This window comes from Cygnus atratus, chromosome 15 (genome assembly GCF_013377495.2).
Source record: "Cygnus atratus isolate AKBS03 ecotype Queensland, Australia chromosome 15, CAtr_DNAZoo_HiC_assembly, whole genome shotgun sequence".
Classification (NCBI taxonomy): domain Eukaryota; kingdom Metazoa; phylum Chordata; class Aves; order Anseriformes; family Anatidae; genus Cygnus; species Cygnus atratus.
In genome coordinates, this window is record NC_066376.1 from 7,545,012 (window position 1) to 7,560,686 (window position 15,675).

Consider the following 15,675-nt stretch of genomic DNA (forward strand, 5'->3'; position numbering starts at 1 on the left):
AGAAGAAAGAGACGGTATCTATTCAGCCACATCCATTACACAGTGGTAGCACAGACAGTACTTGCACTACTTTCCTCAGAAAGGCTCAGGATGAAGGGATCTGCGTGTTCCAACAAGTACAGCCCTAAAACATGACTATTGTCATCATAATGATCCTGACACTCATCCTTAGTTGTAGCTAGGATTACTAACTTCACTTTCAGACTACATGTTATCAGACACATTAGTCACATATGTAATAACCCAGCCACAAGTTGAGGATTGCAAAAAAGGAAAAGCAGTTTTATTTAGTTTTCAAGAGGTGCCACTAAACATGGAAAACAAGTTGGGTTTTCATGTTTTGCAATGCACATGCTCATAAAAGATTAAGTTTAAATTACATGCAAGAGACTAAATTTCTTCACACTTTACAAAAACAGGTCTGAAGCAAATAAAATGATTGTACATGACATTTACATTAGAAAGAGTATGCTAACAGTTGTAGCTTCCATAAGCACGTCCACGATCGTCCCCTTTAGCCAAAAGCCGCCCCACAATTAGGGCATCTTCGCTGCCTCAGTGCAAGACAGAACAGAATCCCAATTGGAAAGAATACAATGGCACACAAAACACCGAGGCAGGTGAAGGTGTCCTCCAAAACGCCAACCCTGTAAAAACGGAAAACAGACTGAGTCAAAGACACCCACTACGTTTAACCCAAAGTTACCACTTTATGATCTGATAGTCACTAAAAAAAAAAAAAAAAACAAAACATTTTGTTGAGCAAAAAGAAGTGCATGTAGTTTTTTTTTCTTTAAGAGTCTTTTATGCCATTATCTTGCAACAGGATAATTTGAATTATACCACTTCAGTTCCAGAAAGCAGACATTTCTTTTTCAATCACCACAAAACAGGAAAACAGGACTGGTACTTAGCACAAGACACAGCCACCACAGCTCTGAGCAGTAGCGTCAATTGGTTAATTCCAGTACACTGAAAAACACACACAGGTGCAGCACCAGATACACAGTGGAACTCACTGAAGCCACATGTGCTCTCAGATTCAGAAAGCTTTAACACAAAAGCCTTTGCAGCTTCTGACGTGTTATTACTAGCTGGTCCCTGAAGGATCTGAAACTCACGGCTCCTTTCTTGTATTCTTGCATGCTAGTTCAACTAACCTTGCCAAGTAACTACACAGCACTGACAGATCAAATGGTCAGGACAAGCAGTAAAGCAAGTATCAAACCTTTTTCCTTGCTAGCCCTTTCTAGGGTCAAGTTTTTCTGTATAGGTAAGGATAAACTTTCCTAGAACTTAACCTTACTACCAGCTAAAGAATATCCTCATAAAAATGAAAACAAGTGTGCTTTTAAAATACCTTAATCTGTGATGATGACTTTTATTTAATTATCAGTGTTATACTGGTTACTTCAGGTCAACAAAACAGCTCCATTTCTCAGCTGTTTAGGTCTTTCACAACAGGCAGCAGTCACGCTTGTGTCACATGCTTTGCCTACCTAGTTTCCACAATATCCCAGTGTGAACCCTCTCAGTTCATTCAGCCTCATGTCACCCAGAGGATATGCGCACTAGAGCTCTTTCAGGAAAAATAATAATAATCCTTGCTTTCTGAATGTTTTGGTCTGATGATCTGGAGTGTTTTTCTCAGCTTCTTTCTAACAGAAAGATCTGAATTGAAGTTGTGTAACACTGGCTAAAGGCTTCTGGTCAGCCATCCACCTCATGCTTTCACCAGGCAAGTTAAAACTAGGTAACTACATGTAGTATAAGTCTGTTTCATCAGCTAGGCTTGTCACTGAGGAAAGCAGCAGTTTTCCACTTTGTCTGTGGAAACATCAAGTAGTGATGTGAAGTGACCTCAGATAAAAAGAATATTGAGTCACTTCTGCCCAGAAGTGATGCTCTGGTAATTCAGTTCTACTGCAAATAGCCCTGGTACACCGCACAGAACCATCGGTATCTGTACAGAGCATACACGGTTCAGAGTAGCTTTGTGCAAAGTATCTTTTTAAAGATAAGTATTTCCAAGTAATCAGCTGACGAAAAGGATGTTTTCACAGCAGCAAGACTTCTATTTAAGCCATGAAATCTCCCAACTCCCCGCCTCATAGAAAGTCAAGTGACAGAAGGAAACAATTAAAGCAGAAGTAATATGGCAGTTGCTTCACTGGCAATGTCAAAGGTTATATAAGCAAGCAGTCTTACTAGAAACGCTCCACATTTCCTTAGCACAAAGGCACGAAAGAACCTTTTTTGCTATTGACATGTGAATGTCTAATAACATGACTTGAACTTCTTGTCCTATTGCATCAAGATCACCAGAAACCAAAGTCCCAGAAGAGCTGTGGTGGTTTTACCCAGCTGGGTAACACCACAACTGCTCTCACTCCTCCTCCTCAAAAGAAAAGGGGGAGAAAATACGATGGAATGGGCTGAAGAGTTGAGGTAACAACAGGGAGATCACACACCAATTATCACTACAGGCAAAACAGACTCAGCATAGGGAGATTAACATAATTTATTGCCTATCACTAGCAGACTAGCACAGTGAGAAACTAAAAGCAAAACTAAAAACACCAGTCTCCAGTTGCCAATGCATTATTTCAGATGGCCACAGATCTTTCTTCAGACTGCATGAGACCATATAACATGTGAAAGGCTAGGTACACCGGGCACTTAGGGCTCTGACCACATCAGCAGGATGAGAGGGACTTAAAAAAAAATCTAGCCATAGATTGAGTGTAAAAGTATTTTAAATATCAGCACTTCATTGTAGAAAGTGCCAATTAAGTAAGTGTGTACAGGACTAGGCTATCTACTCACATTCAGGCTTTCTAAGTCACTAGAACAGCTCAGAGGTGCAGCACTACTGTCATAAGCTGTTTAGCAAGTTTATTTCTGGTAGCTAGAGAAATAATCCAAAAGGCCAAACATGCAGCACTATTAAAATAACCCTCAGTAGGTGTTCCCAGGCTTCTATTTCAAAAATCCCAAGTTTTTGTAGAGCTGCAGGAGAACCTACTATTTGACATCGCGTGGCTCCAGATCAGGCCTGACTGAATGACCACCCTAAACGAGAAGAATTCTGTTTCAGCAGTTTTGTGTCACAGCAGAAAAATAGCTGAACAGACATTTAACTTCAGTCCCTAACCCTTTCTGAAGTGCTGTATTTGAGTGTCCCCCAGAATTAATATAGACAGAAAAGCCTAAGCATTCAGACTTAAGAAAATTGAGCAGCTATAAAAATCAAGATTTGGAGGTTAGCAGAACACTTGAACAAGAAGTGACCTCTGATTGCCTGCTACAGTGAAAGTCAACAAACCAAGCTAAGTGACCTTGAAATACATGCTACAACAGGCAAGGTGCCAAGACCAACAAGTTGTTTTTTCCCTACAGAGCAGTCCCAGGCTATTGTACAAGTGAATAAAGTGAAGGAAAGAAGATGCAGTCTCAGAGACCTCTCCCTTACTGCAATTGACTAAAACATTACATCTTGTTTTTAACTTAAGAGCTGCTGCCCTTCTCCTCAACCATCATAAGAAGCCAAAGGCTTTTTTCAAGGCATTCTTGATACTCTGCTGCTTACACAACTTCACATTCAGTTTAGGATTTCAGCATCAGTCCCCTCCTTTTGTTGAACGTCCTTTTGTTTACAGAGTTGCATGATAGAAGTTGACTTTCTATTTGGTGTAAGGTATTCTCAGAGTACAGCTGATCCCAGCAGTAATTCCAAAAGGCTCCATTAAGGCAACAAGCTGAGATGTAGACTAGCATTCTACTCATCCTACTGATTGTAGTCTCAGCACACAAGTATCCTGACTCAAGAGTTTTGTAGCCTGCGCTGCTCACAGTGGCTACTCCTACAACCTCAGCATCACACCACCTCTGTTGCCTCTCAGTCACACACTGCCAGAGCTCCCTCTGTCCATGTGAGCACTTAGTTCACTACAAGAACAGAAGATTACTCTTGAACACTAACACCTGTGTGTACAGAGACATAAGAGCAATGAGAGATCAGCTCTGAAGAAGCGTTCTACAGTTCTAACAAAATCTCCAGGATTTGTGATCCTACCATTTTTCCCAGACCTGGCACAAATTTTGTAGATTTAGTCCCAGTGGTATAGGTACCACTTTTTTTCCCCCCACAAGGCTCCATAGCACTTCTTGGAAGCCTCTTCAGACATGGGAAAAGTTTCATCTTTCCTTTCAGTCCCTTTTAGCTCCTGTTCTCATACTTCCATTCCCAAATCCAGATATCAACATCTGCTTAAAGTACAGCTGAAGTTTTTACCTGCGATGCTGCCCAAATCCATAGAACCATCTTTCTCCAGGATAGAATCTCCAAATTCAGCACACCGGTAGAGTCAAGACACGTTGTAAAGGATAATGATTCTGGCTTGTCACCCACAGATATTATTGCTAATACTGCAAGTACTAATGACACTAACATTCACAGAGTACTTTGTACAGTAGTTGTGGTATCAGTAGTATCTTATTCTCCAACCAAAGCAAAAGATATGTGCAAGAAATCAAGCATAAGGTAACGATGCAGCCTTTTACTTTGTAAATATTCTTTACATCTTCTGCAGAAGGACAGGATGCTCTCCACAAGACCTAAACAAACAGACTGCCATGCCAGAAAGTTGCTCCAGCTTATCTCCCAGGATTCTGAATTTGATTCAGTGACTGATTCTTGCCACAATGAGCACCTGACTGAAAGAACGTAGGACTTAAAGCACAGAATCCCACTTTTATACCTAATACTCCCACAAGTTTTAGCACTGACCATTGACTACAGACACAGCAGAGCAAGAGCAATGTCTCAAAAATCACTACCAGTTGTCTTCACAATGTAGTTTACCCGACCTCTCTTCTGTAGTCAGGCTTGGCAGCTCCACACCTGTCCAGAAGACACTGCAGGCAGTTCTTGTGGGACCCATGCACACAGCTGTAGCCTTTTCACTTCTGCTGGCTTGATGACAAGTACGTCCAGTGGGTTTATGAGGGTCAGAGAGAAAAGCTTTGTGTCTCCCCCACCTGGCACGCAAACCACTTCTACCTCCATAAGAAAAGTGCTGACGAACTACACTACATGCCAGCAGGCAAAAAGGAGCCAGACCATCCCTGCTGCAAAGCAGGAGCTCACCTGTGATTTGGCACATTAGTCACTGACTCACAGCACTTGCCCTGCATCTTCCCCACATCACCTTAGCAAGCAGTACTCATAGAAACTACAGACACCAGAGTTGCTCAGCTTGTTTAATATTGCTCTTCAGTTTGTGTCTTGGGTTCTGCTACAAAGAACTCTAGCCCAGGATTCCCCTCAGACCGTGGCAGTGGTGGCTGCTTCCCTTCCTCTCCCACCACAAAGCATTCCCCAGGAAACTGAAATATCGATGGGAAAAACAGAGGGGATAGGTAGTAGGAGAAAGAAGAGTGGAAGGAGCTATTAAAAAATTATGAAGACAAGTCATCACTGTCACAACTAGAAAACAGGCAAACACCATAAAAGAGCATATCACAAAGTATATTTTTTCTGTATGCTCTGGATTATTAATGCTTCATCTTGACTAATATATGCAGCTTTGGTCCTCATTACAAAAAGAAAGTGTCTTAATGAAGAGCGTCAAAAGGGAAGAATAATAGTAGAGAAAAGGTAGCCTCCATCAATTTGTCCTTGCTACCCGACGTTCAAGTCCTAATCCCAAGTCAGCTGTGTACTACTAACCAGTCAGGAAACATCAAAATTGGCTTGCTAGGTCAAGTTCAGGGCATACTAACCCAAAGAAGAGACACTTCACTAGACTGACTTTGAAAGCAGAGCGAAGAACCCCCTATTAACACCTGCTTCCAGAGATTTCCCACTAGCTGTCCTACCTGAACATACTGAGCACAAGCAGAGTTTACACAGTATGTCTTAAGGCTAATAGCAAAGCTTCATGATAATTTGTTTGCTAGGGCACATCCAGACACTAAAACTGTACAGTTACATTGTAAGGAACCCTCAAAATTAGACTATAATTAAAGAATAGGGTCAGTAAACAAGGATCTCATGCCTTCAACTTCATTCACCAGGGAAAAGATGTGCTACTAGAATTGCCATCTCCTGGGAAGAATATGCTAACAGGACTGAAACACAAGGAGATTCAAAACTCTTTAGACATAACCAGACTGGTTATAGATACAGCAACAGAAAGGACATCGGTGTTAAATTCAAAACGGCCACATATTTTAATAATTTCGTATTCAGGTCCTGCCCTGAAGTCTACCTTTGTGACAAGTACACCAATGTGTTTAGTTAAGAGTATAAGCAGCCTTATTTTGATTTGGCCTTAAGGTATAAACATACTAAACATTAAAGAGGGATCAGTCAGGGTACTTCTGGTCAGCCCTGAGCAGCTGCAAACCCAAGCATAGATGACTGCTGTCTAACCCATTACCATCAACCCTCTTAATCAGCTTGCAAAGGCCCAGGTCTCCTGGTCAGCAGACGTCCCTGACACCTTAAATAGAATTTACTTTGAACTCCCTTCCCCCTAAACACAGTTATTCGGGAAGTGTTCTTTGGTCACGCAGAATGCCAGTGAAATAAGACGACGACAACAACTTGCCATCCATACTCAACACCAGAACCAGGGAAAAGGTCTGAGAGGGATGAAGCAAGCAGCAGGAAGCACAGCTGGCTCGGCAGCAGAGGAGGACCAGGGCCAGCACAACCAGGGAACAGACTAAGTCAGTTCCAGGTGACGCTCATTTGGGAAGCTCAGCAGAAGTGTATCTGTGTGACCTCCCCCACAACATACCTGTTATTTCAGTCATTTCCTAGCACCTCCATAGCAGCGTGACTGCTACTACAGCATTAACTCCACAAGCATGCTCTGGTTTCTGTTGATTTGTGTCACCACCTAATTTTAGATGAACACTTATCCAGTCACTGTCTCTGCTTAGCCAGTTACTAAATTTAGAAGGAGGAAAAAAAGCTTTTTATAAAGGAGAACATGAATATTTTAGTTTGTGCTTGTGTATCTTACCTGAGCTACAGAGTAATTAGATTCCATATTCAAACTGCAGATTCATTAACGTAACCAAACATAAATTTTGTTCTACACAAACCACATAAAAGCTGATTATAACTGCACCACTCCCAATCTAAAAATAAAGAGGAAAGGTTTATTTATATTGCAAGCAGTGTCTTGGATTTAAGCTATACTGCAGATGCCAATTCCATAAAGCAAGGTCAATTATTCCCACTGACAAGCATTTAATAGCAAATTACGTTTCAGACAAACCTTTTCTTGGAAATAAGTCTCAAAACGTTAACATTAAGTCATGTGCTCAGGATCAGAGAGCCAACACGGAGATTTGCAAACACAATATTAGTACAATTTACCACGAGCATTTTTAGACTTAACACTACATTACAGTACTTAGATGTGTGCTTATCAGCATTTTTGATCCCTTATAAATGAAGTCCAAGGGTCAGCCTGGGTAGTCCAAGATAGCATTCTGATTGCACGATAAGCTCTGCAAGACCTGAAAAGAAGCTACACTTTACTAAGAGGTGCCTCCAGCTGTCTTACACACAGATACTCGCTGACTGATCAAGCAAGGGGAATTTTCAGAACAGTGTCCCAATTTCTCCTGCTTCCAAGGTTGGTTGAGTCTTTAACTTTAGATTTCAGTGGAAACAGTCAGACCGGGGACAAGCAGGGACTTTGGAAGTTGCACACGAGACCTCTAATTTTGAACGTGAAAACAAACAGATAGCTTCTCCTTGTGTCTATCCTAGCTAATCCAACAAAAGCAGCTAGGTTAAGCGGTTTAAATTTCACATGCAAGCAGCAGAAGAAAAAAAAAGTTATAACTATAGATACAACTACTGATGGTATACTAACACAGTTTTAGTTTCCACTTAGAGAGGTGCCAGTTCCTCCAGCCTCAGCTTGAAGGCACATTGAATGGTTGTTGATCTGTGTGGTTTCCCCACCACCACCACTCATCATGTAACGTGGCCAAGTTAGTATCACCTCGGGTTACCACCTTCATCTAGCAAACAAGACCAGTTTCCTCCTCACTGCTACAAAGAAGTTCTAATTATCAGAGTACAGACACCAAGACAAATGGTGACACTAAAAAAAAAAAAAAAATGTTATCAGCTCAGGCCCAGCAGCCAACTGGGAGTTAACAGCCACTATAAGAGTGATGATCTGGTCCCTAGGGAATATATTTCTGATGTATCTTGTTAACTGCATAAAGTCTCATTTATTAGAAAAAGAAGTGTTTTGATTATTTTCCACCAATCAGTTCAAAACAGTAATACAAAAATCCTCAGAACTGCTATGAAACTATGCTGTTCTCACTTGGGACCCTATTCCAAGGGTCACCACCTCCTCTGTTCTTCTGGGCTTAGGTATCAGACTTCCTGCTAAGTAGCTGTGTGCCTCTGCTATAAGGCTGGTGAAAAAAAAAAAAAGTTACAGCTATCCTAGGCAGTAATTCCGAGTGGCAGACTCATGGCATCTGCTCAAGTCTGCTGTATCAAGGCTTTCTTCTTCACAGTCACATGCATAAGTCACTGCTGAATTTCATGCCCTAACTGCTCCAGCCACCAAATTACAGCACAGCAGGGATGAACACCCCAATCTGTCCAAACAGCATACATTTACAAAAAGCTGCATATTATAAGGAAGCTACTTTGATTCAGCACAGGCTGAGCTTCTTTGTGACAGAAAGCAGTGTCATGAGCTGCTGCACTATTATAGCTGCTACTCTTTATAGCACCCTTGAAATGGTATTTCAAAGTTGGCTTTACTCACAAGATTCAAAAGGATCTCTGTAGCATGTCAGCCTGTTGCTAGAAACTGAAAATCCCCAGCTTTTCTTCAGGACAGAAAGTACATCTGATAAATAGCTTTTTTTATTATTATTATTCTTTGACTATTTAGCCAGTACATATTAAGACGTTACATTAAGAATCTTTATATAAAAGTTATTTATTGTGAATACCTACTGAAATCCTGTACCCTGAATGAGCTTCTCTCAAACCACACACAGCACTTGTGATTGAAGCAAGCAGAAGATTGACATTTTGAAGGAGTTTATCATTTAAATGCAATTTTTCCAGAACACACTTCTCTCAGCAGTGATGCCCTTAATTGAATAAAAACAAATATCAACCAAAATCTGAGAACCTACTACCTTATCAAATCGAAAAATCAAACAAACAAACCCACACCACTCTGTCAGGAAGAAGGCTCTAAGAGATCAGTAGTCCCTCATCCTTCAATCCTGGAAGAAGCTTCAGTATTACCATAATTTGGAACCCACTGTAATACTTCTCAAGCAGGTAATTCATAATCATCAGAAGAGAAAGCCACCACAACGCAGTGGCATGTCCTCTCCCTCACCCTTTCTTTCAAAGGACCCAATTCGTGTTAAATACAAACATAAACACCCAACAGGGCCAATCACAGGCTCTGCCCAGATTTTGAAAGAACCAGTTTTTGCAAACTTCAGATCAAAAGCACGTTTGTCACAGTTTTTAAATGGATCTTTCCTCTGTTAAGAAACAGGAAAGCAAACATTCCTTTGCAGTTTGTTCTACCCACGGACGAGAGATGGAGAAAAAGAAAATGAAAGTGACCACAAGAGAAGCAGCCAGGCTGCATTCTCCCAGCTAAAAAGATAATTAAATTACATGGCTGGATCTCTGAAGTTAGTGGCTGTAATGACTCAAGCTGTTCTTGGGAACATAAAATAGTTTAAAAGCCAGACTTGGCTAATCCTTACATGTCAACTACCAGCACTAAAACTGACAACATTCCGCACCTCAGTTTCTCTGTACATCAGGGCTGGGCTGGAAGAGGACCTCACACTACGAGTACTGCAGCCACCTAGACTTCTTAGCAATGCAAAGAAGGATGAAACGCAGCAAGGCTGAAGTCTGTAATTAGAAAGCAACACTGGACGCAACAAGGACGAATGAGGATGATTTGACTAACGAATAACTTTAGGCAAGAGGTACAGCTCACAAGGCAGGAGAGTCATCCCTCAGATACACCAATGCTTCAGAGATTTTTTAAAAATAAATAAAATAAAATGCAATTACATGGTGACCAGGAGCACACTACCTACTTCTAGAGATACTTTGTACTTTTTATGACTTCACACCACAAACTAAGCCTGAAGAGGGCTAGCTACCTAGCTACTGTAGCTAGCCTGTAAACCCCAAAATCATTTGCATCTGCAATAAAACAGACTCCTACCAAAATAACAGATCAGTACCACATGTTTCTCCTCAAAATCATCTATTTTAAGTTGAAAATGGCATATTTTTTTTCAATTAGCAACATTTCCATGCTATAGAGCTGACTGGTTTGTGTTTCTGATTGCAGAAATCCTGCTGATGGGCTTTAGCCCTCTCCATCAGTTACGTTATTCCACAGCCACAAACAAGCCTTTTCCCCCTCACAGTCTAAAGCATGTGGACTTCTCTAATAATCATGCACAACTTCAAATCCAAGGAGTAACAAGACAACTGTCTTGGCAGTTTAATAAAAGTTTTAGGCACTATTAATAGCTTTTTATGTTATCAATGCCCTTTCAGTATCTTTCTGTTCAGTGATGTATTCAGAACCTACCTGCGTGTTGCATTCGTCACAAAATAGGTTTCCAGGCCAAGAAAGTAAACTAGAGCTACGTTTAAGGTGTTGAGAAGCCAAAGAGGATTACGAGCTCTTTCTCAAAGAGAAGTAAATAATCAATGTAACCTTCCAGAACATGAGCCTGACGCTTCAAGTTCCTGTGAATATTTCTAGTATTATGCTTCCCATCAAGCCTCGCTGCTGCTTCTCTTGAGGCACTAGACTATCAACTCCTTAACTAAAGGAAAGACAACCAGTCTGAGCTTCCCCTCCCCCCCCCCCAAATTTGACTCTTTCACTACTGTTAGGGAAAACACAGTGCAAAGACAATTATGACACAGTGTTACTAGATGCTGGTCCTTGCGAGTCCCTGATCAACAGTAGGTGGGTCCTACATGGAAGCTGCGTAGTACTGTGCCTCAAAGGAACCCGTACAGCAGGTCTCACACCTGATTTCTTTTCACAGACTAAGGCAAAACTTGAGGATTTAAGAGCAAAAATGTGGTTACACTACGTGTGTCTCTCTCTCTCTCTCTCTCAAAAACACTGACTACTTCCAGTAGCACCAGGATGATGACTTAAAAAAAAGCTTTTCAAGTCAGGTCACTTAACAGCACCTTACAAAAGCTTCAGAAACTTGCTCATTTTTCCAGATCTGGCTGAAAGGATACTAGAATTAGATTCTTTATTTACAAATGACCATTTCAAAGGAATCTCCTAGAGAATCTCTGGATAACCACTAGGAAAAAAAATCCTAAAAAATAGCAGCAAGAGTCTACCAACCTTACGTTATCACACAAGACTACTTCAATTTTTTTTTTTTCTGAAGTTTCCTGATTCTAAGGCCAGAAGACCTGTATAAACATACTGCTTGCCTTTTACCAGACAACACACAACATCTTTCCTGTCTTCTGGTTCAGCCAAAACATGAGCATTTTAATGTAATTACTCAAGTAGCAGGATCTACGACATCCTCCCAGCAGCTCGGAGGTTACTTACCCTCGTTGTTTAAAACATACACCTTCCAGATCAATAGCTCTAGCTGGTACAGGTTTTTCAGCCTTAACTGCTGGAATTTCAGCATGCACCTGCTTTAACCTAACATCACAAGATACTTATTTGAATCCACCTTTGAAGGCAGGTACCGACTCTCAAACACACATCAGTTTTAACACAACCAAAAGGCATCAGAGGCGCTGTCCCCATCACTAAGACAATCTTCATCACCTTCCTAGCACTGAAACCCCGTATCATTTAAGCTATGCTAGCAAGTCTGTTTCCTACATGTTTTGAAATGGACAAGAAAAGGCTCAGACTTGCAGAATACAAAGTGCTTCCTCATAAGACACCACAAGGGTAACTCCCATACGTTTTAACAGAAGGGGAATGATTCTGCATTTGAGTCAGAGCTGGCCAGGCACACAAACGCCTGAACTGCACCAGCAATCTGGCTGCCCTCACCCATTAGTTAATATCCTGGGAGGAGGAGAACTGAGAAGTGCAAAAGAACTACTGCAGACTTACAGCACTAATGTGAAACAGAATGCCTCCTTCCCTTTTCTTATTTTATGGCTGTTGATCACTGAAGGGGAAGTTGCCCTTAAGTTGCCATTCTAACTAAGAGCTGACCATTTTTTTTCCTCATTTTTACTGCTTTGTCAGATTAACACTTTGAATCAGATTTATTAGTTTTCTTATACTTCTGCAGTAAAGGGACTTACAAAGTAAGAGGACTTTTAAAAACATCAGTATCATAGGGTTTTAATCAACACTGACAACCACCTTGCCTGGTTTTGCACAGCGGAGACTGTGGGGATGAGGACACTCACCACAGCAGCAGAAGCCCTTCCACGGGACTGCCGGATAACCAGAATTGCCGACAGTCAGAGATCACAGAACATTTCACAATAAAGTCATGCTACTCGCTATCACTAGTCATAAATGTATCAGAAAGGACTTCCTATCATCCTCTCCCCCAAGAGCTGACCCTCTACACCTGTGACTGAATTGTCTTTTCATTAAAAATACTGCCTACAGATCTTCCTCCATCATACCGACAGATGCATGTTTGCATAAAGTCTATTGTATTAATTATAGCAGTTGTCTACAGCCTATTAGGACATACTACATAGATTAAAGAACTGCTGAGTTTTAGTGCTTTTTCAGTTAGTTCAATTCTAATACAGACATACACACACAAAGAACCAGGCAACTACATGGATACGTCTCGTTTCAAATATAAAACATAAGGCTCAGTTTATTTCTCAATTAGAGGACTATTTTACCTGCAGGCAGGGCAGCCACCAACTACTACTACAGAAGTGGTGGTAGCAGGCTGTTGAATAATGGTGTATGTGCTCGAATAGTTTGGCTGTGATGTCGGTGGAGGAACAGCATATCCTAAAAAGAGGAAAAACAACTGAATCACCATGTATAAGGCACAGAAATCACTAATAGTTCAGTGAAAAGTACAGAAACAGAACACTTTTAAAAAAAATAGAAGTGTCTTGGTGAACAACTTTAAGAATGTTTCAAAGTCAGAATCAAAGCACACTGGTCAGCACATCTAATAGCAAAACCACTTCATAACTCCAAGTATCTAGCACAATTTAACCATCTAAAAAGGATTTTGAGCTAATAATTAACTTTGAGAGTTTGTTCCAATGCTGTTTGAACATTGAACAAAAACAGTTTAAACAAATGAGGATTGTGGAGTTCACTTCTGGACATTACGCATCAGGTATGCCCCACTCTGGCAGACAAACCAGTTGAAACAAAGTCTTCCTCTCCTCTGGTGTCCAGCTCAACTTCCACACCTTACATTTTTGGCTACATAGAGAGGCAGGAGTGATAGGATGCAAGTGGAAAGGAAACAGGCTGCATGGCACAGAAAATAAAACCTTTCACAAAACCCATCTTGTTGGCTAGTGAATGTGTTATTTGAAGAGCTGTACTTAAAAAGCACAGGCCCTTGGAGACTACATTAATGTGAAAAATAAAGACATAAATGTTTTTAAAGGGCTGGTTAGATGTATGCAGTGCACTCCTACAGCTAAGACACACTTTGCCCAAGTATAATCCATCCTGCGCTTCTCTCCCAGAGCACAGTTCTGATTTCTCTTCAGTCACATTACACACCAGAGAGCCCATGAACTCCACTATTTTAAAATCAAAAGGCCAACCGTCAGTAATATCTGTATTGCAGCACAACATCCCAAGTTACTGGCAGATTTACCTGCTACCTCACAGTTCTGCCCAACGCACCTACTGCGCTCTGCAGACTTTTTGCCATTTCAGCAGCACTCCCTTACAACTACAGAGCTCCTGACAGGCTCCTTTCTGTAACTGCGCTCAGGACTGACTCACCCCTCACCTGCTCCAGCCTCTCCAGGACTCCTGAGGTGCACCAGACCAAAACAAACGTGAACCGGGGAGCCGCACAGAGAGCGCAAGTTTTCTCCTGGGGCCACTTCACTGCTGTCGTTATCCCCCCCCCCCGCCCCTAGGAGCCACCCGCCGGTGGGGCGGCGCCTCTGTACCGGAGCCCTACACACCTGGGGCCCCTCGGAGGAGGAAGAAGAGAAGAAGAGGAAGGAGGGAGGCAGCAGCGCCTCCTCGGAGCCCCCTCAGCGCCTCCCGCCGGGCACTACAGGCCACGGCCCTGCCCTGGGGCCCGCGAGCGGCCTGAGGCGCGGGGACAGCGCCCGGCCTGAGGGGCTTGGGGAGGGGGGTTGGGAGTTGTGTGAGGTGCCTGAGGGGGATACCGAGGTGTGTGAGGGGGGTTGGGGTATGAGGGGGCTGTGGGGGGTGTGAGGGGTGCATGAAGGGGGCGCTGCCCCCACAGCCTCCCCTCAGAGGCCGCCAGCCCCCTTCCCGTCCCCGTCCCCCCCGCCTCAGACCCACCTGCGGCAGCCGCGGCGCCCGGGTACGGGTAGGGCGGGGGCGGCTGGAAGCCGGGCTGCGGGGCGGGGATGGCGCCGTAGTTGCTCTGCCCGTAGTCGTAACCCGCGCCCTGCGCGGCGGGGCTGTAGGCGGGCGGCCGCTCCTGCAGCAGGGGCTTGTTGTCCATGCTGGGGGGGACAGGGGACGGGAGGAGGAGGAGGAGGCGGAGGCGCTGCCCGCCCGAGGAGGAAGCGGCGCCCTCCCCTCAGCGTCCCGGGCTGCCGGGCGCCGCCCTCCGCCCCGCCCCGCCCCGCCCGCCCGGGGGCGCCGCGGCCCGGGGGGGTGAAGGGGGGCCCGCGCCTGAGGGGAGGGGAAGGGAAGGGGGGGGGGGAACGGGGAAGGGGGGCGGCCCCGGCTGCTGCGCTCGCGGCCGGTCACGAGACGGCGCCCCACGTGACGCCGCGGCTCCGGCGGGGCGGGCGCCTCGCTGAGGGGAGCGAGAGCGGGGCGGGAGGGGCTGCTTTAAAGGGGCCGCGCGGGGGAGCGGCGCGGGAGCAGCGTGGGGCGGTGAGGGAGGGCGCGGGGAAAGCTGGCGGCTCAGGGCTGACGGGAGGGTGAGGAGAGCGAGGGGTGCCGCGCTGTCCCCGATGGAAACTGCCCGTGGCTTCACCAGCGGGCAGCCCTGCGTCCAAAACCCAAGTTCTCAGCACTTTGTTCAGGCCACATGCTGAAAGGCTCTTCCCTGTCTTTTGTTGTCCTCACAGCTCTGCCCTCTCCTCTGCGCCTTTGTCCTGTGAGCACCTGATCTGTGTCCTGTGGTGTCGAGGTCCCGCAGGCTGCCCCTTCGCACAGGCACTGGCAGGCCTCGAAATGAGGTGCTGAGAAGGGGAAGCCCAGGGCCCAGGCAGCCTTGCATGAGGGTGCCCAGATCCATCCCTGCCCTGTTTCCCCCTCTGGCCCTGCCCAGTGTCACCGCTGATGCTCTGTGCCGTGGGAGGCTTCCACAAGAAATCTACAGCCCAATGCGACACAGGGCTTCTTCGTCTGGGGAAAGGCACTTCCCTATAACAAACACTGAGTGGTGGTGAGAAATCCCCCTTTTGAAGAAGTGAGATTTGGGAAAGTGGGGAAGAGCCAGCAGGCAGAA

General features: G+C 44.2%; 1 protein-coding gene across 1 annotated transcript; it reads right to left on the reverse strand.

Moving 5' to 3' along the window:
- Positions 1–261: 261 nt before the first annotated feature.
- On the reverse strand, positions 262–14,825 carry BRI3 (brain protein I3). The gene is made up of 3 exons (XM_035548886.2): positions 14,550–14,825; positions 12,932–13,046; positions 262–647 (listed from the first exon to the last, which is right to left on the reverse strand). The coding sequence occupies exons 1-3, from the start codon at positions 14,713–14,715 to the stop codon at positions 515–517; spliced, it is 414 nt and encodes a 137-aa protein (XP_035404779.1). The 5' UTR covers positions 14,716–14,825; the 3' UTR covers positions 262–514.
- Positions 14,826–15,675: the final 850 nt, after the last annotated feature.

Excerpts from the sequence above, each read along its gene's own strand:
- BRI3 (XM_035548886.2), bottom strand. The coding sequence starts at position 14,715 with ATGGACAACAAGCCCCTGCTGCAGGAGCGGCCGCCCGCCTACAGCCCC. Across the intron at positions 13,047-14,549 it reads GGGCGCCGCGGCTGCCGCAG|GATATGCTGTTCCTCCACCG; the intron begins GTGGGTCTGAGG and ends TCCTCTTTTTAG. Across the intron at positions 648-12,931 it reads GGTGGCTGCCCTGCCTGCAG|GGTTGGCGTTTTGGAGGACA; the intron begins GTAAAATAGTCC and ends CCGTTTTTACAG.